Source organism: Varanus komodoensis, unplaced genomic scaffold (assembly GCF_004798865.1).
Source record: "Varanus komodoensis strain SLA01 unplaced genomic scaffold, ASM479886v1 scaffold20_1, whole genome shotgun sequence".
Classification (NCBI taxonomy): domain Eukaryota; kingdom Metazoa; phylum Chordata; class Lepidosauria; order Squamata; family Varanidae; genus Varanus; species Varanus komodoensis.
Window position 1 is genome coordinate 6,251,629 of NW_025335587.1, and position 24,589 is coordinate 6,276,217.

At 40.8% G+C, this 24,589-nt stretch overlaps 2 protein-coding genes across 6 annotated transcripts in view; one reads left to right on the forward strand and one right to left on the reverse strand.

Moving 5' to 3' along the window:
* Positions 1-534: 534 nt before the first annotated feature.
* On the reverse strand, positions 535-7,037 carry LOC123023520. The gene is made up of 3 exons (XM_044430346.1): positions 6,580-7,037; positions 4,282-4,348; positions 535-1,332 (listed from the first exon to the last, which is right to left on the reverse strand). The coding sequence occupies exons 1-3, from the start codon at positions 7,035-7,037 to the stop codon at positions 907-909; spliced, it is 951 nt and encodes a 316-aa protein (XP_044286281.1). The 3' UTR covers positions 535-906.
* PRKAA2 (protein kinase AMP-activated catalytic subunit alpha 2) overlaps positions 6,595-24,589 on the forward strand; it is a 29,380-nt gene continuing 11,385 nt past the window's right edge. For 2 of the 5 annotated variants that reach the window (XM_044430152.1, XM_044430153.1), the window contains exons 1-6: positions 6,595-6,828; positions 16,384-16,525; positions 19,336-19,429; positions 21,793-21,937; positions 23,036-23,123; positions 23,808-24,032. In XM_044430152.1, coding sequence (XP_044286087.1) covers positions 6,729-6,828; positions 16,384-16,525; positions 19,336-19,429; positions 21,793-21,937; positions 23,036-23,123; positions 23,808-24,032 — 794 coding nt within the window. In that variant the 5' untranslated portion in view covers positions 6,595-6,728. Of the gene's footprint in view, positions 6,829-12,483; positions 13,347-16,383; positions 16,526-19,335; positions 19,526-21,792; positions 21,938-23,035; positions 23,124-23,807; positions 24,033-24,589 lie in introns of those variants that run through there. The other 3 variants (XM_044430155.1, XM_044430154.1, XM_044430156.1) reach the window with 3 other exon arrangements.

The window sequence follows — 24,589 nt, forward strand, 5'->3', positions numbered from 1 at the left end:
ATTAATTAGTTAAACTTGTGTCCTTCATTTCAGTGGGTTGATTCTTTTAATAGAAATTTTATTAGGATTTTAAAAATAAATCTACAAACAACAATCATCGCACACACCGGATTTACTGGATCAGCCCCCTACTACATATCTTTTAACATCCTATGATCATACTAGAATCCATTTATAGTAACTTGAAAGCATCATTGGATCAAAACCAGGTCCCGTTTCTCCAGCCAATAAAATAATAATAATGATAATAATCCAAATTTGATAGAAGTCACTATCTTCCTCTTCTTCATCCATGAAATCAGTCTCATTATTTCCTACCAAGTCCTGTTTCTCTTAAGCAATGTCAAAGGGAAGCATCTCCAAATTAAATGAAATTGAAATATTCTCTTTCTCCTTCAATGGTAAGTTTGATCTAAACATTTCTGGACAGTTCAAAATCTTTTCCATTTTCTAATAGTAAATAACTTCCTCACTACAACAATTACACATAAACATCAAAAATATCCATTTAACATCTCTACAATTACCTTAACTACTCTACTTGGTGATGAGTAATACTTATAATATCTTTTAGAACATTTTTCTTTAAGCTAAATTACTAATGTTTCATCTCACTTAAACATCATTGAATCAAATATGGTTAGCACCTTATAAAAGCCCAGGTGTTTACAGTCTAACATATATCATCAACAACAAAAGCTTATTAGAAATACAGTCAAAAATATCCATTTAACAATAATACCTTTTAAACAGGATTTCATTAAGCTAAATTGCTAGTATTTCACCAGCAATAATAGCTTAGCCTTTCTACATCTCATGTAAGCATATCAAGCTATATAAATCACACTTTTTTTGGAATAGAAAGAAAGAAATTTCCCTTATCTTCCCTTTGCACCCCTGCCAAGTTTACTTTTTCTTTACCCCTCTACCAGACCTTTCTGTTTTTTTCCCATTAAACCACCGTAATGTCTGTAATGGAGTCTTCAGTTGCAGCCACATAAACATAATATCTTTTAAGTGGTCAGCTAAATTGTCCTTCTCTAAGATGACACGCAGATCCCATGGAAGTTTGCTTTGTAATGTCTGTGTCTTCAGTTGTGGCCAAGCTGTCTTATCCTTTTCCATCATAGCACGCAGAACAGTTGCACTTATTTTCTTTCCAGTTTCAGATTTTCCTTCTGCTTGTTGGATATTTTGCATATTCTGTTCTGGTGTGAGTTGCTTATCTAAAGCCTGATCAATAGAAGTGCTTAATTTATCAAAGCCACTTTTTTGTTCAGTTGAAAAACAATCAAGTCGCTCTAGAACAATCTTCTGTCGTATTATTATCGCCTGTTGGGATAGTTGCACAGCTGTTAAAGAAGCCTGTATTTTGAAAAATGCCTTCCAAATTTCTTCCATAATAGCAATAGATTAGTAAGGCTTGGCAGGTATCCAAAGATCCCCAGAACAAAGAGAAAAATGGTTGCCAATTCTTGGCAGCAGTCCAACACTCTATTACTCAGTTCCACAGCACAATTATTCGCCCTTGGAGAGATAAAAGACGATAAATCTTTTCCTTACTTACAAAAAGTTCTGTCTTTCCATTATGCAATTCGCCGCTTTTCAACTCCATGGGGGGGGGAGTTTCATTCCCCCCCATCCGAAGGGCTTTTTAATTAGCAAAAATACAGCTTATTCCACGGGTATCATTGCAAAGAAAGGAAACAAAAATGCGTTCCAATAGATCTGGTGTGTTCACAGAAGCTAAAACAAAACTAAAAAAAGTAGTATGTTGAGAATTTGTAGAGGGCAGCTCTCCCTCCGGTAATACCCAGCTGAGAAAACTTGATTTCCTCCCAGTAAATGTGGAATTGCCAGTTCCACATCATCTGGGGGATTTGCCAAGCAATCTATCTCAGCTCCTACAGAGCTTAGATTGAGCCCCACGGCCCACGACTGGGCAATTACCAGCGTGATAACGGAGATTCGTTAATCACGTCTGTATCTTTCCGATGCCATACTTCTTCTCCAGTTGATTCTAAATAAGGTTAACACTGGATACAAACTTGTGCTTTTGTGTGTGTGCATGTGTGCACGGGCGTGCTCTGCACTGTAATGACTTTGTTGTTGAGTGATTTTCATGTGTTTGTTTCAAATAGTATGGCAGGGTTCCCTCTATTAATTTTGCCTGTTTTGCTATGTCTTGTTTGTACTAACTGTGAAATAGATATAATTTAGTTTAAAGCACTATTATGTGCAACTGCAGACTTTCTTTAATGACCGAGAGAATTTGTTGATCTTAAGAATGCCAAAAAGTAATGATGTAAGCATTTCCAGGGCATTTTGGGCCAGATATATGTCGTTCTTCAGGGAACGCTATTTAATCCGCAAATACAATAATATGGACTCTAAGCATGTGTTTGTATTTTAAAAATATGTACATATGACATAATAGCAAAAATATAAACAATTGCAGCCAGTGCGGTGTTGTGGTGAAGAGCGCAGGACTGGGACTCGGGTGATTTGGGTTCTTGTCAGCAATCAGCCATGGAGCTCACTGGGTGACTTTGGGTCAATCACAGACACTCAGCCTACCTCACAGGGTTGTTGTTAGGATAAGGTTGAGCAGTGAAGGGGATTTATGTAAACCTTGAGTTACTTGAAAGAAAAAATGGTGGGACATAAATATAATAAATAAATAAACATTTTGAAAATACAGGGACACATTTCAAGTCTGCAGTATAAAGTTTGCACATATAGATTATATGTAATCTACCTATCTGTCTGTCTGTCTATCCTGCCCCCAAGAAAGATAGGATTGTTGGTCTAAAATGTGTTGATATTGTTTATTTTATGGAATAAAACATCTTATGATCACCCCATTTATTTTTGGTATCCTTTGTGGGTTTTCCATTTTGTTGGATTCTGTGAATTTAAGATGGGTACAAGAAGGTTTTCCATTATCCATGGCTGGCATGAGTGGTTTTTTGTGCATGCTTATTGTTGCTGCAGAGAAAAGAATAACATAACATACTGGCCACCAAGGTCTAGTCTGAATCCCTTACAAAAAAAGCAGAATATCTGTATAGGAAGAAACTGGACACAGTAGCACACAGCATAAAAAAAGCTGGGAACTACTCACTTTTAGTGACATGCAAAAATTATAGTGCCAACATTTCACTGATCTATAAATGCTACTATATTTAATCATTTTTATTTCAAAACTATTTTCTAGACACATTTATTGACTTTTTTCTATTATCCTCACCTGTGAATATTAATCAAATATTTAAACAGATAGACAATACTCTTCATAATTACATCAGCTATTGCAAGACCATTGCATCAAAGTTTGTGCTGATATCAGAAATAATATCATTATTAATCTTCAGTTGCATTTAACTATATTTGGAAGAAATCACTCAAAGCAATACTCCTGTTGGAAAATACCAAGTCCCTGGCTAAAATTAGCACAGCTATGAGAGCTTCAAGTGGGCCTTTCATTTTAATTAATATTTCATAGCAGTTCCTAGCTGATGAAGAAAGCAAGGCTTCTATTCATAAAGATCCTGACATTCTGCCACAAAAAGTTGGTTTATTGAGCACAGAGGAAAAAATTTGGAATGTAACTTTCCAGCAGGAATGCATATTATTTTTATTTAATTCATAAATGCCTTTTTACCCCATTGACTACAGGTTAACTTTTTCTGCTTACTACTGATGCTGTGGGGATAGGAAGGAGTCACTTGTCAAAAGAAACAGAAAAGAGACTGCCATTTTTAAGTGCTTATTAAAATATATTCAGAAAACACTGTCACAATTATGTCAGGGCAAAGTAGGATAAGCCCAGACAATTTACTTTTAACAAAACCTGAGTGAGGTAAACCAGCTTGTAATAGGCTATTGCACACAAGGCCACTCAATATGGCATCACAAAATCAATAAAAAATATTTTTAAATAAGGAAGATACGGACCAGATAAGATTACTTTCTAATAATGTGCAATATCTATGGGGCACCTAAGAAACTAGGAATTGTAAAAGGGCCTTTACTTACTCTCAGGTCAGGACAAGACCATAAATCCTGATTGGTTTTATTACCAGCTTCTGCCAAAGAATCCTGGGAATTGTAGTGCAGTGAGAGTGCTGATTTATTTTCTGCTAATACTGCCTTCTGCAGAACTGTAATTCCAGGGCTTCCTGGAGAAGGCCATCTATTAAGCCAGTTGAAGTCTGTGGTGAAAATGTGTGTTCATATCCAATAACTCTGAAATGCAGGAAATATGAGAAAATGAAATACCTTTAAAAGGTGTGCTGGTAGGAAATAAGCAGGAACCCTGCTCCCACTACTGGATATGCTAGGGCAGCTGAAAGACAAATGAAATCTGAACATGTGGAGTGTCCCATCAGGAGAGGCACAGTTCTGTAACAAGCAGTAATGTCAGTTTGTATGAAACTCTTGATAGTTCAGTAATGACGACCTTTTCTTCTTTCAGCAGCTAACCATGAATAAGCACCATTTCATCATAAAACAAGTGTGCTATGCCAACTGGGCTTCTTGTGGAAAAGAAGCTGGGATGGAGGATAATTTGAAACAGATAATTTTGTCTGTCAGATACCTGAAACATGGCCAATTAATCAGACTTCCTAGCTTTTCTAGTGTGGGAGTTCTTTCATAGTTTAAGGATACAATCCAATGCATGTTTAGACAGCAAGCTGCAGGACGTCTTACTGTCTACACATGCATAAGTTAGAGGATTTTTTTTGTCCAAACATGCATAGGATTGTGCACTAAGACAGGCAGTGGCAGTGGGACTGGAGAAGAAACAAAATTCCTACAGTGAAAAAAGGGCCCAAGCAAGTTTTTCCTAAAAATCTCTCTCCACCCCAACTGCCTCAAGCTATCTCCACCAGCTCCCCAGACCAAGTGATTTAGCCGTATTCTATTTCTTCCAGAGAAGTCAAACATCCCTCTATTTCAATAAAAACTCCCTGTGCCCAATGGAATTTGAGAGGAGACAGGGTATGAAAATTATCCATGTTCATGCTCAGTTATTGCTTTACTAACACCTGCAAATGTGCACTTTGTTGCCCACAATTCCCATCATCCCTTACCATTGGCTGCGCTGGTTAGTGATGATGAAAATAGTAGGCAAAACATCCTGATGGCCACCAGTTGTCCACCGGCTTTTTTTTTGTCATAGAACGCACCGGAACAGCATTTCGGCACCTTTTGGATTTTTCGAAGTGAACGGAGGAGCAGATCAGCAGCAAACATCATTAACATAGTGCCTGCAGGCTGCTATTGTGTCTGAGATCTGCTATCTGATAGTGAGAGATAGCTGCTTGGGACGCTGCTCGGCTTGGGATTGGTGTGTGTGCTTACTGCTGGCAGGGACGTGAGTTCCGGCACCTTTTTTTTTTAACAAAAAAAGCACTGCTTGCAGTAATTTGCTCTTACAAGTTCCCAGGGCCACTGCCTTTCTCCTGAGTTTGTGCAAATTGCAGGATATCAACAGGTGTATTCAGCTAAGACCATACATTTCATCTTACGAAGATTGAAATTCTGAGGCATTTCTCAGTCTTGGAATATGTAACTTTTAAAGTTAGTGAGCAATAGTCCTTGGCTGTGAATGTTCAAAATGAGAAAGCATTTAAGAACAGTAATACGTAGATGTCAGGCAAGTATCTTTGAGGGCACATGTATATCCAGAAAAAGGTCCTTAACTCTCAACCATACTGAGTTTCCTTCTGTCTAAACTTCCTTCAGGCGCAATCCTATGGCATTTAGCCAGAAAAAGAGGTACAATTTCCAGCATGCCCCAGGTAGCAAAGGTTATGTCATGCTATGCTAGTTGCATCCAACCCATCGCGACTCCCATGGACAACACTCCTCCAGACCTTCCTGTGCTCCACCATTCTCAGGAGTCCACCTAAGCTCATGACTGCTTCAGTGACTCCATCCAGCCACCTCATCCTCTGCTGCCCCTTCTTCTTTTGCAGTCCATCCTCCCCAGCATTAGGCTCTTCTCCAGGGAGTCCTTCCTTCTCATTAGGTGGCCAAAGTATTTGAGTTGCATCTTCAGGATCTGGCCTTCTAAAGAGCAGTCAGGGTTGATCTCCTTAGGACTGACCGGTTTGATCGCCTTGCAGTCCAAGGGACTTGCAGGAGTCTTCTCCAGCACCACATTACTATTTCCAGATTTATAGGCACCTCCCAGAGTTTATTTCCTCAAATAAACAAATACACATGCAGGCAGAGGAGCACAAACGGCAACTACCATGCCCACCTCCCCATTTTCCCCCTCCAAAATGTGGCACTCCAGAAGAAGCAAGCAGGTCCACGACAGCGTTTCGGTGCTTGCTCGAAGGGCTAAACTGGCGACCCGGTATGTCAGTTTCCAGTGCTAAGTTTCAGCTTTGAAACGAATTAAGAAAAAAGAAGCAGGTTGCCTCTGAGCATATGCCAAGTGCACAGGGCTGCTCTCATGAGTGAAGGAGGAATGCGTCCTGGCAGCCCTCCGCCCAGCTGAAGCGAGCACAGGCCATCCGCTTGGCGCCTCCAGCAGCTTCGCCTCCGCTCCAGCCACCCTCTTACCTGCCCTTCTCCCCGCCCGCCATGCGCGATTGCCGCTGCCGCCCGTCTCCTTCTCGCCTCCCCTCCCGGCCCTGCTGCATTGTGGTCCGGCCCGGCCGGCGGCGGCGGCGGCGGCAGCAGCGACAGCGGTAGCGTAAAGCCGGGCGAAGATGGCTGAGAAGCCGCCGCAGAAGCACGACGGGCGGGTGAAGATCGGCCACTACGTGCTGGGCGACACTCTGGGCGTGGGCACCTTCGGCAAAGTCAAGAGCTGAGTATGGGGCGGGGGGCGCCGGGCGTGGGCTGGAGCTGCCGGGGCAGGCAAGGCGGGAGGGTGGTGGATGGAGGGTCCCTACCGCCGGTGGATGATCGCCCGGCCACCCGCCCGCCGGCTCGCCGCGGAGAGCGAGCGGGCGAGCTTTTCCAAAGCATGAACTAGATCGCAGGCGGGCAGCCGCCCAGCACCCGCGGGTGCGCATTCTCCATCCTCGCACACGCACCCCGCAATGGGGCAGTGCTTCGAAAAGAGCCCCCTTCGGTGCAAACGCCCTTATTACAGCGCTCAGGAAAAGACCGAGCTTCTCCACACGGTCTCAGCCTCCCCTCCATGCTGTTCAGCCACACTGATGTGCTGCTGTCACACACAAAAACGAGGCGCTCGCTGCAACACGCCCGCACGCACGCACGCCAGGCCTTTTGGCTTCCCTCGCTCCGCACGAACCTTCGGAAAGAGTAAAGCAAAAAAAGATGCTGTGGAGCTATGCTACACTATGGGGGGCAAATTTGTGTTTGAGTGAGAGGGAAAAAAGGAAGTGGGATTCTTGACTGCGGATTTGTAAGAAGGTTCTATTCAAACTGGGTTTGAAGAGAAGGCTTGAACTAAGAAGCAATTGGTGTCATGCCAAGCAGATATCTTGCAAATCCTATTTTCGTGCTTTTGGTACATGGGCCCCACATGCTTTACATGCTCAGGTGATGATTATTCATTTATTATTTTGTGAGAGCACAGGCCCCTGCCCTGATAAGTATATATCAAACTTGACATTGAGGGGAACAGCCCAAGGTAATGAGAGACAAGCATAACAAAACACAACTGTGTTACATGGTTAGGACATGAGGCCTTTCCTTATGACCTTTCCTTTGGGGGCCAGATCTCTCTCTCACACACACACACACGCACAGTGTATGCAAGTGCAACTCTTCCTGACATCTTGATCTCATGCAAATATGTACTACTGTGCATCAGGTAACTTCTATACCTAGAGCTGTGGCATAGTATCGCCTCCTAAGAGTTTCATTCCAAGTTGCAAAAAGGGACCAAGATATTGGCGGGTTGCCACTGTCAATGCTTTCCTGAAGAAAATGTCATCCATACATCAGCTTGATTCTCTACAAAGCCATAGAGAATTCTCCTTTTAATGCAGTGACTGTGCATTCTCCACACAGCACAATCCAGCACATACTTACTCAGAGGCAGAAATGAGCCCCATTCTGTCCAGTTGGACTTACTCTCAGGCAAGCATGCATCGGATAGCTAAAATACTTATTATTGCATTTTTTATCCTTCCTGTTCTTTCAAGGAGCTTTGAGTGACATACATCTTGTCTTCCCCACAACCCTGCAAGATTGATTATGTTGACTGGCCCAGTGTCATCCACTGAAAATCTTTGTTGTACATTGTTTGGTACCTGCGTTTCTCCAGATTAAGTCCCGCGTTGTGGAATGCAGCACACTGGTTCTCAAATCATGTTTCCCACCTCTGCTCACATCCTATCAATATTATATCTTTTTTCATTACCACTTTATAAATTAAGTCCAGGCTTGTAATTGGTCATTTTCTGGTCACTTAAAGAATGCTGATCAGGCAGGAAAGCTTTTGATTCTTTGCTCATATCTCAGCCTTTACAACATGATCCTATCAACATAAATTGAAAGTTAGTCCCACTAATGTCATTGAGGCATATTCTCGAGTAACACTGCAGTCCTGTATATGTTTATTCAGATGTAAGTCCCATTCAATTCAGTGGGGCTTACTCTCAGTTAAATAGGTATAGGATTGCAGCCTAGAGATTTATAGGATAGTACTCCCTTCATTTATCAGGGTACTGGATGTCAAAGAAATCCACAATGATAATTGACTTATGTATACCCAGCCTGTGCATTCTGTGCAATCTGTGTAGCAGGTCTGCTTTTTCCAAGTTGTATGGCAACTGAAGATTTGTGGCTTGTGTATTTTTTATTCTTTATGGGCTTTTACACAAACACATATTAATACAGATGTACGTGTGCAAAGTGGAATGGAATCCTTAAACATGTGTAGACCGCAATAATACATCCTTGAAAAAATAAAATCCCATTCCATCAATGTGTGGATGCCTGAAAATTCAGAAAACACAAAAGGAACAGATTTAACAAAATATATGCATCCTTAGCTGCAAATTATTAACATGTGGGCTTGTAGAGTAATAAAACATTGTCTGGGTTAGTAACTTACTTGGGAATTATTTGAAAAGCTGAACATGGTATTTTAGTGTGTGTAAGATGTTAGAAAGTAGCACACTACTAACATTTAAGTTCTCTTCTAACGAGTTGATACCTTGAGAAGCTCCCTCCCAATCCTAACTAAAGCTAGTTCCTTGAGGTTTCAGTGTGCAGGTCTGATGCCATTCAATAAACAACAACATTGTAAAACACTGTCACATGCTGAATAGTTTCAGAAATATGCTACCTCTCCTTAGCTTTCTGGAGCTAAAGAGCTTGAATTAACTATTTGTTGCTGTTGCTAGTCGCAAAGTTGTGTCCGACCCATCGCGACCCCGTGGACAACTTTCCTTCAGGCCTTCCTGCCCTCCACCATCCCCCAGAGTCCACTTAAGCTCACACCGACTGCTTCAGTGACTCCATCTGTACAACCTAACAAATAATATCCTCTCACTTGTGTTGGTCTCTCTGGACATTCAACCAGACTTAACAAGTCCCAAGGGGGTGAAACACTAATATCTCTGTATCTGTTGCTTGCTTTAAGCAATTGATGGATTACAAGGCAGACTGTTTATTATTAATTATTAATCTATCAACAACACTAAAAGGAAAAAGAAATAAAGAGACCAATCTTTTATAGATGATGCATCGAAGACAGTAGCAGTTTGATATTTGTTTGCTTTCCAGCAAAAAAAGTTTGCTTTCTAGGTTGGAATTTGCTCTCTTCTCTTCTCCTCCTTCTTTAATGAACTACAGGAGCAAGAGAAGAGAGTTGTCCTCAAGATCATAGAATAAAACATAATCATTCTAGGGTATTGAAGGGTCTAGTAATGTTATCAAAACCCACAAAGAGCCCACAACTCTTTCCATTTCTTCCATGTCCATGTGGAAAGTTTTGGTTTCATTGGTAGAGAAGACATGGAAAAGGTAACATGATCAGAGGATGTTGATAGACTAGAGAAAGGAGAATTGTATATAACTGAAGAGGGTAATTCCTCTGAAGTTTATACCCACTCTCTTCATAACCTGCTGCTTTGTGATCACATGCATATCTTCTTCCTTGCTTAGTTATTCCTGAAATATCTAGGCTCCAGGATGATGAGCCATAGCCCTGAACCATTGTGGGAAAATGCAAGCTGCAGTTAAACCTGCACACCCTCCAAAGGTGCTGTGGAATGCAGTGTTGCTCTTCAGGGTGTTCAGCTTGTGTTCAGAAATAGTTGGAATAACATCAAATATGTCACAGTGTACCTTTAGCTCCAGTAACCAAACTCACGCACTTGCTTAATATTTCTGCGGGTGTGAGAGAGCTGTATTTGCCAAGATTTCCTCTCCTGTACAATTGTTTAAAGGACAAAGTCATGTGCTGCTTTGCATGTAATCACCCAAAGCATAAAAAGTTATGTGATTTACAGAAGTAGATTAATGGACATGCAAAAAAAGAAGACTTGTGGCATCTTAGAGACTTAATATTGCCTGTTTCACCAACCTTCTTAGGCTAAGGACCATGAAAGCTTTTTGCATAATCATCTTGTTAAGTGTCAGTCAATCTTTGGCCAAGTTTGCATGTAATACAGACTCATGGTTTATTTAACCTGTGGTTTATAGGATCATAGATTCATTGAATAGTAGGTTGGAAGGGGCCAAGAAGGCCATTGGGTCCAAACCCCTACTGGTGCAGGATGCCATGTCAAACCAACCACTCTGATGACTGTACAGTTTTGCCTTGAATATCTCTAGGATGGGAGAGCCCACAACTTCTCTTGGCAACCAGTTCCACGGTCATATTGCTCTGACAGTTAGGAAGTTTCTCCTGGTGTCTACCTTGAATCTGATCTGCTACAGTGTTCATTGTTCTGTTCATAAGTTCATTGTTACTAGTCAGGGTGTTCAGCTTGTGTTCAGAAGTAGTTAGAATAACATCGAGTGTGTCACAGCGTACCTTCAGCTCCAGCAACCAAACTCACTCACTTGTTTAATATTGCTGAGATGGGTGAGGGTGAGTGAGAGGAGGTCTTTTCCTTCCTCTTTGTGACAGCCTATGTGGTACTTGTAGAGTGCTATCATATCCCCTTGTAGTCTTTTCTTCTAAAGGCTAAACACACCCAGCTCTCTCAGCCTTTCATCATAGTGTTTAGTTTCCAGATCCTGGATAATCTTTGTTGCTCTCCTATGAACTTTTTCTAATTTTTCTGCATGTTTTTAAAACTTGGGTATCCAGAACTGAACATAGTATTCCAGGTGAGGGCTGACTATTGCAGGGTACAAGGGAACTAGTACCTCTTATGCTCTGAAAGTGATGCTTCTGTTTATGCATCACCAAATAGTATTTGACCTTTCTGCGGCTGCATTGCATTGCTGGCTCATATTTAGCTTACTGTCTACAACAACTCCAAGGTCTTTTTGTTGTTTAATCCATGATTTGTTACTCTGCCCAAGACTTTTCTGGCAGATAATCGAACCATGTTTTTCTTTCCTAATTCCTAAGTAGATTAGTTAGTTGTTTTTCTGTTTCCTATATATTTGCAGCCCTGTAATATGGACATGTAGGTCAGCTGGTAATTTTTACCATTCTTGCCCACCACCTTTGTAATCTGGAAAAATAACCCATGAACAACTCATGGTTTTAGTTTTGAGCATAATGAAAATTTAAAGTTCACAGCAGAACAACAAACCATGGGTTCTCTTACTGGTTGTTTGTCAGTAACAAACCAAGGTTCACTGAGATGGTCTCATCCACAATTCACAACAACCCAGATTTCTGTAACCCATATCATGAGTTAAACCTATCCTTTGTTGCTTTTGTTGCAACTGATTTAACTCAGGTATTACTCTAAAAATCCAAGGACACAATTTCCATCTAACTCAGGCTGTTCATGTACTGCTGCAATAGTTGTAGCAGTTCATCAAGGGGTGGAAGTTTTCTAGGACCAATTTCCATTACTCTTTGTCTGCCTGTCATTTCACGGCAATGAAGATTAGCTTTACCTAAGGTGCTTTACATTCTCTAGAAAAAGTTCATTCTCCACCTGTAAAGTGATACGTTCCTAGAAGCATAGGTCTTTCCTTATCCTTAGTTAACCTATAGGTAGACATATAAAACATAAACCAAAGAACCCTTCTAAAATTAAGTTTCCTTTTCAGAACACATAGAGCCACATAGAAAATAGCAAGCCAAAGTGTTTTTATTTCAAAGCATGGCAAGGCACTTTATTTTTAGAACTTTCTTATTGAGGAAAGAATTTCAGGCTGCTCTTATCTCTGCTAATAATAGTGCCTTGCTCAACTTATACAGCTACTGCATTACCACCCTGTTCCTTTCTTTAGTTAGGTCACATCCATAATTCCAGATTGCCTCCTGCTTCCTAGATTTACCTGGTTTTAAGATCCAGTAACTTTTCCTTGTAAGATCACAATGGTATTCCCAACTTTTTGAGTATTATTGTGAGGATTCTGTGAATTCCGACACCAATGCCATCTTGGTGTTTTGTGCAAATGAAATGGTTTAGAGAAGCAGTGACTTGAAGCAGCTTTCTACCTTGGGGTGTTTTATAAAACCACCCTTTTCAGGTCACATAATACAACAGGTGGATACAATTCCTCTGGGAATTACTGTCTTCATTAAGCATTATCTAAATCAATTGCTCATGTAGACCTTCCCTTCCTCCAACCCATTTATTTCTAAAATATTGGTTTAAGATGAACTATATTTGGATGTAACAGGAGGTTCCAGGATGGGGTGTGTGCAGTGTTGCTAGTCAAGGAAACACAAGTAGCTAATGCATTCTAGGATGAAGACCAGACCAACAGATTGGTCCTACAGAAAGGCAAAACAAAACAACACTGGATAACCTCTGATGCCAGAGCAGTTTACAATGTATAGTGCAATGCTACTCAAACCTTTACAGAAATAAGGCCCACTAAATTCACTGGGACTTACTCTCAGGCAACTCGGTACAGGATTGTAGCCTAATATATGGTACCAGTCAACTCTTAACATGAGTATCGATACTGAATTATTTCCAAATAATTGTTTCTTCTATATAATCTTGGATTATTTTCCGTACCTCTCATTTTTTCACCTAAGTTTTCTCTGACATCTGAATCCAGTGTTATGCAAATAGAGTTACATTGTGATGGGATTTACTTTTTCTCTCCTCCCATGTTCCCCACACCTCCTGCATGTCCCTAAAATCTGCTCTGGTGGGTTCTCCAATCCTTTGAGACTGGAAGTTGTATTTGGAGAAGGATGAATTTATTCCTGTTTACAGAAGGACACTGGTGGAAACAATCTTCTGATTTTAGGTGTACATGTTTGAATAAGAATGAATCTCATTTCATAAAGCTAAATATCTGTGAGATAATAATCTAAGACTGCACTTTTCTCCATGCACTCATACTTGGAGATAGAATGTTTCTGTCTGAGTAAACTTGAAGTTTGTGCTACCAGGACTTACCTCATTATCCGTTGTAGATGTTACTCAGTTGATAGGTTTGGTCCAAAGGCATACGTTGTAGTGATTGTAGTGGCAACTTCTAAATATGAATTTTAATATGGAATAGATGTCCTTAACACCTAGGCTGCATCCTGTGTGCCTATACTGGGACTTCCAGGTGTTTATTCATTGTGGCTTATTTATGAGAAAACATGTATAGCACATTTTATCACTCACAAAAGCAAGATCAGAACCCCCATTCTGCAATGTGGGGTAACTGGCATCCTGCAGCTCACATTCTTTACTGTAATTTACACATAAGTAGTCCTACAAGCTAGTCCTTCCATGAGATTGTCACCAAGGGCCTATTCTAAAACATGCCCAGATTTCAGGCTTCAGCCACTTTATGTTTATCTATATATCTGTATCTATAAAACAAAACATTCCCTGGGCACAAAAGTAATCCAGAATCTCCATAAGAATAGCTGTATGGACAACTCATATACTCCAAACGATAGGCCCCAAACAAGGTAACAAAAGATAATCTTGGTCTTCCTTTGACACTAAGATTGTTAAGTAAAACCTTCAGCAAATAGAATTAAAGTCCATTGAGGGAAAGCTTTGCTATGATTTTTTAAAGTTAGTGGTCCAAACTGTGCTTTGCAAACAAAGATCAATGGGCCAAACATAGTTATGTGGATTTTTTCATTTGTCATAGCTTTAGGAAAAATTAAACCTTAAAGGGGACCATTTTTATGCTGATTGAACTTTCTGGGGGAAAATTTCGGCCAGAACCAAGTCTTCATATGTAGCATTTTCTTTGCTTAAGGTATTTTGCCTGGGGTCAAAAATGATCTCAAAATGCAACTAAAGCTAGTTTTTTTGTTATTTCAGAAGGCTAATATGGGCAGAGCCACCATAGATAATAACTTCATCAGCTATATAATGTAATTGGCCTTGTTGGCTAAGAATGATGGAAGTTCCAGTCTAACACAGCTAGAAGGAACCAGATGTGGAAGGTTGCTTGAATTTAACATAAAATAGTGTAGGCACTTTCCCCCCTCTAAACATGGATAGGTTTGTGCTCTAACTTACTTCAGGTAAATATTCTCAAAAGCCATTCAACTTATGTTCCTCACATGTCTTCTGTTATGAAGAAATCCTCATGTCATCTGTCTGCTGACAGGAGGTCCACTTCAGCTATTACTATGACCAGGCCTATGTAGATCAGCACAGCAGTAATATGGAATTTGTCATATCTGTTCCCATGCATGGAGCCACTTCACAAGTTTCTCTATGTAGTTGCATTCCTGAGTGCATGAGCATAAGCCTAGCCAGTGACCTCCTTGGCTATGCCAGAAAATGGTGGCAGCATCCAAGTCCTACTAAGAACTTTCTCCATGAAGGCAGCTTGCATTGGAAAAGTCCTTCCATGACCCATTTTTGTTATTACATAGCGGCTTCATGAGAACCAAAAAGAGATCCCTAAAGGCAAGCTAATAGAAGTAGACATTTAGTGTTGCATAGAAATAACTTGGTGAAGTGTTAGTGAACTGCAAATTGTTGGGCAAAACATTTACCCTTTCTTTATCTAAATGGTCCATCTGTCCTTTTCAAGTAATGCATTCTGTAAGACTCATGGCAGGATCCAATGCTGCAGTGTAAATTCCAGGTCCGAGGGTATACTGTGTAGCAAACTTGCTGAAGCTAAGCAGGCCTTGGATCTGAACTGTGCTTGAACAGAACACGGCCTGGCCACTGCTTTGAGCTCTGTCTGAAGACAGATAATAAATGTATTTTAAAAATAATCTAGTCTATCTTGTTATAGCAAACAAAAGTCTGATTTTAAAGGAAATATCTTGACCACTGATAAAGGAGATCCCTGGCTATTCATAGGAAATACCTATCCACCAGATGATTTGAATAAGTTTATGGGCAATTTAAACTAATAACTCTCATGGAGGGGAGTTAATTTTGTGTGGACATGCAGCATAGAAGGATGTATTTCTGAGTAAGCATGCATGGAATGGCACTGTTACTTCTGGGAAAGGGGGCCTTCAATCAACATTTTGAATCCATGGGTTTCTTTGGAAATTTGTGCAGCTGCAGTGGTTGCAACCAGAAAATGGCTTTCTCGATGGATGTGGCAACATAAAATGGTAGCTTTATTTATTTATTTATTTATTTAACTTATGTTCCATGTTAATTAGTCCAAAGGACTGTCTAAGTGGACTACAGGAAAACAAGTAAGAGCAGCAATATGAGCAAAATATAAAAATTAAATAGCAGCAGTAAATCAAAAAATAACCATAAATGCATACCAATATACATTAGCATGTAAACATATAGTAACGATATTAAATAACAATATACAATAAAATATACAATATGCAGCTGGGAAATAAGGTATGAATAGGTTAAAACACTATGTTAATACTATGAAACAGTGTAAAACTATATACCTTAAACTTGAACAATATAAAGTCAGTTATTAAAATGTCTGGACAATTTAGGGCTTGGCTAGTCAAAACCAAGCCAGAGAGGTGGTGTAGGGAGAGAAACAGCCAAACTGGATGCTTAGAGGTTGTGAGGGAAGGGGAAATAGCAAGCCAAAGGTGTAGATAAGAGAGGCAGAAGAAGGCCAGAGGCGAGAAAGGGAGAAAGTGAAGGCTGCATTTCTAATATTTAGACTGCATTTCTAACATTGGCACTAATATTTCCAAGTCTTTTCTTAAACTTTTTTAAGGGAGCAGGAAGGGTAGAACTTTATGAGAACCATTAGAGGTAGCTAGGGGTGCTACAATGTGGATTACTGACATAAACAAAATCACATGTCAACAACCTTAACTGTTTAATCTGAACAGTGATGTTTCCTGCAGTTAACATACAATATTTCTCTTTTATTTAGTTGGAGAACACCAGCTGACAGGACATAAAGTTGCAGTCAAAATTTTAAATAGACAAAAAATTCGTAGTTTGGATGTGGTTGGGAAGATCAAGAGAGAAATCCAAAACTTAAAACTTTTCCGTCACCCTCATATCATCAAATTGTAAGTATGGCTGCTGCTATTCCTCTTGTTGCATATTGTATATCATAAATGTGTAGCAAGAAATAAGGATTAAATATGAAAGAGAACATCTTCCCAACGGTGCGAAAAGGAAGCTTCTTTATTAGAAGCTCTTTTGTCTAGAGAAAATAATAATTATACAGAAATAGGGATTAGACCCATTTCTACTATTAAAAAGCCCCCTAAGGGATACTATGGGATACTGACTCAAACAAAAAGGAAATGATAGAATCTGCAGCTGAAATACCAAGGCCAGAAAACCAAAGGTGAGCTAGGTAGTCGCTGAGAATCAGACAGTATCAGATTCTGGGGGAAAATACAGCATGGATAGTAATGCGTAGCAGGGTGGACATAACGTCATTAAGAAGGCTGCCATCCCTGGATGGCATAGGAAGAGGAGGAGTCTAAGACTGGTGGTTCACACTGTATCCCCAGATTCCATCCCACGCCTCTTTCATGGTACTTCAACATAGCGCCATGATGACACGCAAGGCTTGAGGTGGAGGAGACCATCAGCACCAGTATGACTCACAGCCTGTACTCCATTGGGAACGGAGTCCACTAGATCATGCCCTGAATGTGTTAAATTAGGTACTTCATAAAATGCTAGAGAAAGAAAGTGTGAGCAAGTGAAGGCAAATAGAGAACTTGGACCTTGAGAGACAGTAGGTAGGCAAGAAAGAAAAGGAGACAGAGAAAGAGATAAGGAAAGACAAGAAGAAGTAGCAAAAGGAAGAAGAGCCCAAGAAAGAGAAGCCACATCAAGTGCCACACACACAGGATACACAATCATGCAAGCACACACAGATAAAATATCGCTTTCAACCCCTATACATTTGTGGTGCTGCGCAGAATACTTTCCCAACTGCCTAAAGTGCCCATAGGCTGAAAAGGGTTAGGGACCCTTTAGACTGTAGGCTGTAAAGGCTGTTATCCAATAAGTAAAGAAAGCAATCCCACCCCACCCACCATTGTGAGTGACCCTGTGAACACACAGTCCTCTCTGGGCACAGGATTTTCATTCCATGGTTCATGTATGTAGTTAGAACTTAGGGTATAAACTTGCAGAAATATGCTAACTAGGTTCAGGCAACATGGCAACTAAAGTCAGGTTGAGCATGGATTGAACTGTGAGTTGTTGGAAAATGGGTTATTGTAGTGTTTGAACCCAGCTGACAAAACAAGTTCACAACCCAACAACAGCCCATGGGTTCTCTTCATTGATAGTTTGTGGTTAACACAGCTGGGTTCAGACAGCATAGTAACACACATTTCAATGACCCAGTATTTTGTGGCAACCCACATGAAATATATACTCAGTGGTTGACTGTGGGTTAGCATGTTGTCTGAATCCAGTCCAAAGCAAGCCTTTGTCTCTATTGTAGGTGGAAGCAACAGGCAGCTAAGGAAAGAGTGTGAACGTGTATGTTTCTTTCATTTTTGTTTTCAAATTGTTTTAAGTGGGGGGAAAGAGAGAGCAGCTTGCAAGTCTTGAACCTTCAGCCAACAGCTAATAGATGAGAAAGTTTTTCAGATTGTTTTCTTTATGATTTGGATATAACTCTAGGCTCTGTAAATTAATTTTTAGGATTTTAGACTTTGTAATTATGTTCTAAGGGTGAGGTCTATCTTTAGGCTCTGCAAGTTATCCTAATAATCAGAACAGTGGTTTTGCTCTGTTTATTATTATTCTTTGTGAAAAAAATCTCTAAAATCAAAAAATCAGACACACTTTGGAATACTATATGCTTCCATATGAATAAAGACTTTATTTCTTCTATTTTGCTCCCCTTGTCCCAGAGGTATTCCAACTAGCATCTGTGGGTTCCATCAATACATTTCAACCCAAAAAATACTCCATAGCCAAATTGAGAAACACCGAATTAGTCTTGGAGGCAATATTATAAAATATTGCTGTTCTGATCATTCGCATAGTAGATAACCTATGATGTATAGTTTAGACTTGGAATTCATTGTTAAGCAGATATATATCTTACCAATAGTCCATATATCTGGTATAAATTCTGAGTTGTGTGTAAGAATTCGATGCATGATTGGGAAATTCCTTGAACAAAGCACTTGAAAACATGACCTAGATGTTCTGGCACTCTGAGACCACATTAATCTAAAAATAGATCTTTATGTCTAGGCATAATTGGTTTGTTTATTGAGAAGGTTTGTAGCATCATTTGTATGACAAAATCCTTGGTTAACCAATTGAATGTTCTGGATAGCAGCCCTTGTCCATGTGCAGAAGTGAATTCCTGGCCAAAGTAATACAAGTAATACTTCTCTATCTGCTTGCGGCTTTGGAATTCAGATTGACCAGGTTCTGCTATTATTTCAGTCTGGATGTCATCTGATCTTTTTACAGTCCTATACATACCTCTCAAAAGTAAACCTCATTGCATTCAATGGACTTACTCCCAAGTAAGGATGTATAGGGTTGCAGGCTGCCTTAGACATACTCATGCCTGCCTAGCCAAAGCGGAAATTTGAAAAGAGAGCTCGTCCTAAATGATGTAAGATTATTGAGAAGAGATTCCAGAGTATTAAGTGAGTTTAAGTGGAAGAGGGAAGGTTAATCTATCGTACAAGCCTAACAGGGCCTGGAGGTTATATCATAACAAATGCAATCAGTATCTTCATCTGAATATGAAAAAATAACACAAGTTAAATCTAATGCTCATTTTAAGTGCAGCATTAGATTAGTAAATGGTTGTAAACCTTGTTTTGTTTTAGTGGAGAAGACTTTTCAGATAAGAAATTATATTGTTTCCCCATTTCTATAGGTACCAGGTCATCAGCACACCAACAGATTTTTTCATGGTAATGGAATATGTGTCTGGTGGAGAATTATTTGATTACATCTGTAAGCATGGACGTGTAAGTGGCTTTATCCAGTAGGGATAAATGTGTGCGTGGGAGAGAAGAGAACAGTCCTGGGAACTGGCATGCTTTGCTAAGTGTGAGTCTTTTAAGGTAATTAAAGCCAAAAATAGATGTAGCTTCATCAGAGCCCCATCCAGAATGCCTTGCAACTGGGCTGACACCATGATGGTATATTGTCTTCTACGCAACTATTCTGTACAGTGCCAAGATTCTGCTCAAATTATGTAATATTTTAATAAATATGAGTGACAAGCAGTAGCAACCTGCCTGACTCTCTAGACTTTCAAGCCCTTGTACTTAAACCATCTCCTCTGGAATGCTGCCACTTGACCTTTGTCAAAGTTCTTCAGCAAAACTGATATGTTCAGACATCTGTGCCTCCTATTGTGGGTGTCCATTTCAGATAATCTTAGGCATTCATTTGTTGTGGTGGTATAGTTTGGTGATAATTATCAGTTAGTGCTATAATTGTCCAGCAAAGACAATGATCGCCCAAATGTCCTGCAGTGCAAGGAAGAGTTCAAGCTAAAAAGAAGTTTGAATCTGTAAATGCACGTTTTACTGCTGATCAGCACAATTCATGGATGAACACAGGGCTTATTTTTCTTGCTCAGATTGTTTCAGGTTTTTCTGGAATAGAGCTGTTTACAAATGTGCATATTTAGAATCCAAAACCTGTGTGAAAGAAGTAATAGTAAATAGATTTAATTTATATAGCACCAGTTTACAGGTTGGCAGGTCATCATTTGCTTTTTCTTTAAATCTTTAGGAAGGTATTAGCAAAGTTGAAATGCTCTCTGCTACATATAGTATAACTGGCACCTCACCATGAGAACTTCATGTAATGGAATAGTAAAGTTGTTGTGCCCAGTAGTCTTACAGTTTCCTAATTTGGTCCACTGTTCTTAATTTTCTGAAAAAATGATTATTAAAATCTGCAATATAACCATATGTACTATAGAAAGATGTAAGGTATACACAGTCATTTAGATTATGGCATCACTGTGATTAACCAATGACTCTCACCAGTTGAGACCCAAGTACAGTTTAAAATTAGGACTCCATCTGTGAACAGAACAAGATGAGTCTGGTTTTGGCATAACTTTTGGGATGGAACAGGCTGAGACCACAGTGTGAGCGGTTCTAGCCTAATCTATTGTCTGTGGAGTTCCCTTCCTTGCGGGAATTGCACTTTAGGTAAAACAAAGCACTCAGTATTCTACCATGTCTAGTTAAAACAAGTAAGTACAGAAGGGCAGTTGAGAGAGCCAGCGTGGGGTAGCGCGCAAGCATGCTGGACTGGGACTCAGGTGATCTGAGATCCAGTCCCTGCACAGCCATGAAGCCCACTGGGTGATTTGGCTCCAGTGACTGCCTCTCAGCCTAGCCATCTTCACAGGGTTGTTGTGAGGATAAAGGAAGAAAGAGGAGGAGAAATGCCCATTAATACTAATTATCATTACATCCATACCCTCCTTGTGAGTGTGCAGCACAGAAGAGAGGAGACCACATGAACCCAAGCTTGTGCAGGCTCGTTCCCAGGACCAGTTAGAAAAGTTGCATCTGAGCCAGGCCAACAAGCGACCTTCCATCCACAGTCCGGCACACACCTGCCTCATTCTGCTGTAGATCCATGTGAGGGATCTTGAGCAGGGCTGGCTTCAGTGGAGCCCCTTTTCGTCACTGCAGTGACAGCTGCCTGCTCACTTCCCAAGGAGAGAGCCGGAGATGGGTGTCTGAGCCGCGGCTTTGCTGTCAAGGCCACTCCATTACTCACCCCTTGAGGCTGGATGAGTCTGGCTGAGTGAGCAAACCAACTGCAGCATGATGACCAGCAGTGGCCCTTGCAAGGCTAGGTTCTTGGCAGATGTTCAGCTGTACCAACCCCGGATGATGGCCCTCAGTGTAATCTCAAGAAAGTGAGATGATGAAGTCTCTCCCCACGGCTTCCCCACTGCTCTTTTGCAGCCACTGGCACCCTTGTGTTGCTGTTGATGAGGAGGGAATAAAGCGAAGCGCTATCAGGACAGTGTGTGAAACAAGGGCAAGTTTGTCCCTGTTGCAGGGATTTTGGGAAAAGAACTGCCAAGGGTTATCTGTTACCTGTTATCTGTAGCAGAGGCATGTCTCAAAGTAATTAGTTGAACATTTGCTTGGCTAAAACAGTATAATTTAAAAGCTTGCAACTGCCTTAATTATGAAAGATGAGGTGGAATGAAATATCTCCTGGGGTGGTTCGTCTCCATTTGTTTGTTCATACATTTAGTGTTGTTTTCTGTAATTTGGTCTCTTGAGCCTCACAAGGGTCCTTTCAGACAGACCATGTGTGTTGTTTCCCTTCCTGTGCATTTTTGTAGGTGGAAGAGGCTGAAGCTAGACGTCTTTTTCAGCAAATTCTGTCGGCTGTGGATTACTGCCATCGGCATATGGTGGTTCACAGAGATCTGAAACCAGAGAATGTGCTGCTGGATGCACACATGAATGCCAAGATAGCCGATTTTGGTATGTGACCCCAGCAGCATTTTGGTATGTGACCCCAGCAGCATTCCAGAAATGTAACCACGACACTTGCAGCATGGTGGACAGGCTTACATCTCTCAAAGAACCTCGAATCGATTTTCATCACCATTAGCAGTTTCTGTCCAATGTGAAAAGCTTCCGTGGTTGAAAATGTTGTCCTTGTCCTCTGCAAACTGGTAGTTGAAATGTCACATGGCTGGATATGCTTCTGTAACCCTTGTACCACATGTTCTTGTACAGCAAATGGGAGCTTTCAGAGGAAAGGGTCTTAGCCTAGCTATTTCCCTGATGTGTAGCTTTCTCTGTAAGCAGTTTTGTTTCTCTCATACGAGGACCACTGGTTGCTATGAATGTCCACCTGCAGCTTGAAAAGGAACAGTGTGGACACAAAGTTTTCACCTCATCAGGAACTAGATGGTGGACTCTCCAGGAGAGGAAGGACTTTCCAACTTTATATCTAAATCAATATAAAATAAACATCCTTCACAAAATGATTCAAGTTATTATTTAGTGCATTTCTGCCACTGGCTTCCTGCTGTTGCACCAGGTTTCAGACAGAGTGCATCTTTGCTTTCATTTCTCGGTCTCACTGGCTGCAGCCCTGCCCCTCCCAGCAGAGAGGATCGGATACAAGGGACTTTGCGTAGTATGGATACCAGCATCAGGGTAGGCACACAACATGTTGCGTCAGGCACTGAAACATGAGGCCCTTCTCTCCCTGTAGGAGATCCAGGAGCCTGCTGCTGTGTACCCTGTGCGCACAGAGCTTACTTCTGACTCCTTGTGTGAGTAACCTGGATGCAAAAGCCTGTTGAAAGATGCTAACTTCTCCATATAAGTTGCTCAATGCTTCACGAAGCTGGTTTCCAACATGAAGCAAACCTTTATGGACAACCTTTCTGCCTTGTCGGAAATGATTTCTTAAGAAAGAAATATGACACAATTCTGAGGATCTTTTAAATTTGTTTTACTTTACTATTCCTTGCTGCACCCCCACCCCCTCCTAGTGTTCCCCTTTTAGCAGTGCCTAACCTTTGGCTTCGTTTGGGTATGTCAACATTTGAGAGTCTTCTCTTTTAGGACTGTCCAACATGATGTCTGATGGTGAATTCCTGCGAACCAGCTGTGGCTCACCCAACTATGCAGCACCAGAAGTCATCTCTGGAAGGTAGAACCTGAAGCCAATGGAGAACACTTTGAACAAAGACATGCTTTTGAAATGGGAATTATGGTCACTTATGGAAACAGATAATGGTCATAGACAGCTGCAGAAAAAGTAGTCAGGGCAGATGTCAGAAACTGACCAGTGGAAAGAAACTCTTCATTTCCATTTGGCTGCACAATGACATATCCATACATTTCTAAGTAGCTAATTCTCAAAAGAGCTCAAGTGCCAGCGTTTGTTAGTGGTGTTTGGAGAATATGGAGGAGGAAAGATCAGCTGGGACAGCTTCAGGCTGTTCCAGAAAGTTGGATAGACTGTAAGTGATAGCAGCCAAAAGAGCAGGAAAGATGTGATCATTACAAGATGCTTTTCCAGCTGTCATTTTGATTGAAAGTGGGGTGCCTTTTGGGTGGTTCTGTCAGCCTTTCCCAGTAACCCAGGATGTGCTTTGGAACTGCAGTGGTCAAGGGAGGAACCGTAATTCAGTGGTAGACCACGTGTTTTGCATGCAGGAGTTCCAGGTTCAGTCCTGACCATCTTTAGGTATGGTGGGAAAAACTCCTCGAGTACCTCTGCCTGCCAGTGTTTACAACATTGGCTAGATGAGCCAGTGATCTGATTTGGAATAAAGTAGCTTCCTATGTACCCTCTTAAGGAACTGACTGATCGATGATTCCTTTTGTTCAGATTGTATGCTGGCCCAGAGGTTGATATTTGGAGCTGTGGCGTGATTCTCTATGCTCTTCTCTGTGGGACTCTTCCTTTTGACGACGAACATGTCCCAACTCTGTTTAAAAAAATCCGTGGGGGTGTTTTCTACATTCCTGAATACCTCAATCGTTTAGTTGCCACTCTTCTCATGCATATGCTTCAAGTGGATCCACTCAAACGAGCAACCATCAAGGACATACGGTACAGTCTGGTACCCAATTCTGGCATGCCACCTAGCAACATTTTTTGAGTGGGAGAAGAATAGGATCATTTCAGGAACTCATCCAGCATATTATTTTGATACCAAATGGAGAGTGATGGAGTAGCTTTGATGTGGGGGAAAACTGGTAGTCTGGGAAATATAGTACAAATACATGGCATTATTGTGCAGTTCTCTATATTGATACATTGACATAACATTAACTTATGTTTTATTAAACGCTACCCAGAGTTTTCTTGCAGACAACAGAACAAACCATAATATGCTTTCTTAAACATTGAGCTGCTTGCATTCATCTTACTTTGCCTGCTCCCTCCCTGTTTCCTAAATGCTTTTGCAGCATTGTTGCATCTGTGTGCACAGCTGCTGGTATTTTTGGCCACTCTTGTTCTTTGTACCCTGATGAAACAAGCAATGAACCACAGTTCCAGGTTCACATGTAACAATAACCCAAAGTGTACAACCCAACAATAAACCATGAGTTCTCCTTCTGGGTAATTTGTTTTGTAGTAAACCATGGCTTGGTAGAATGGCTGGA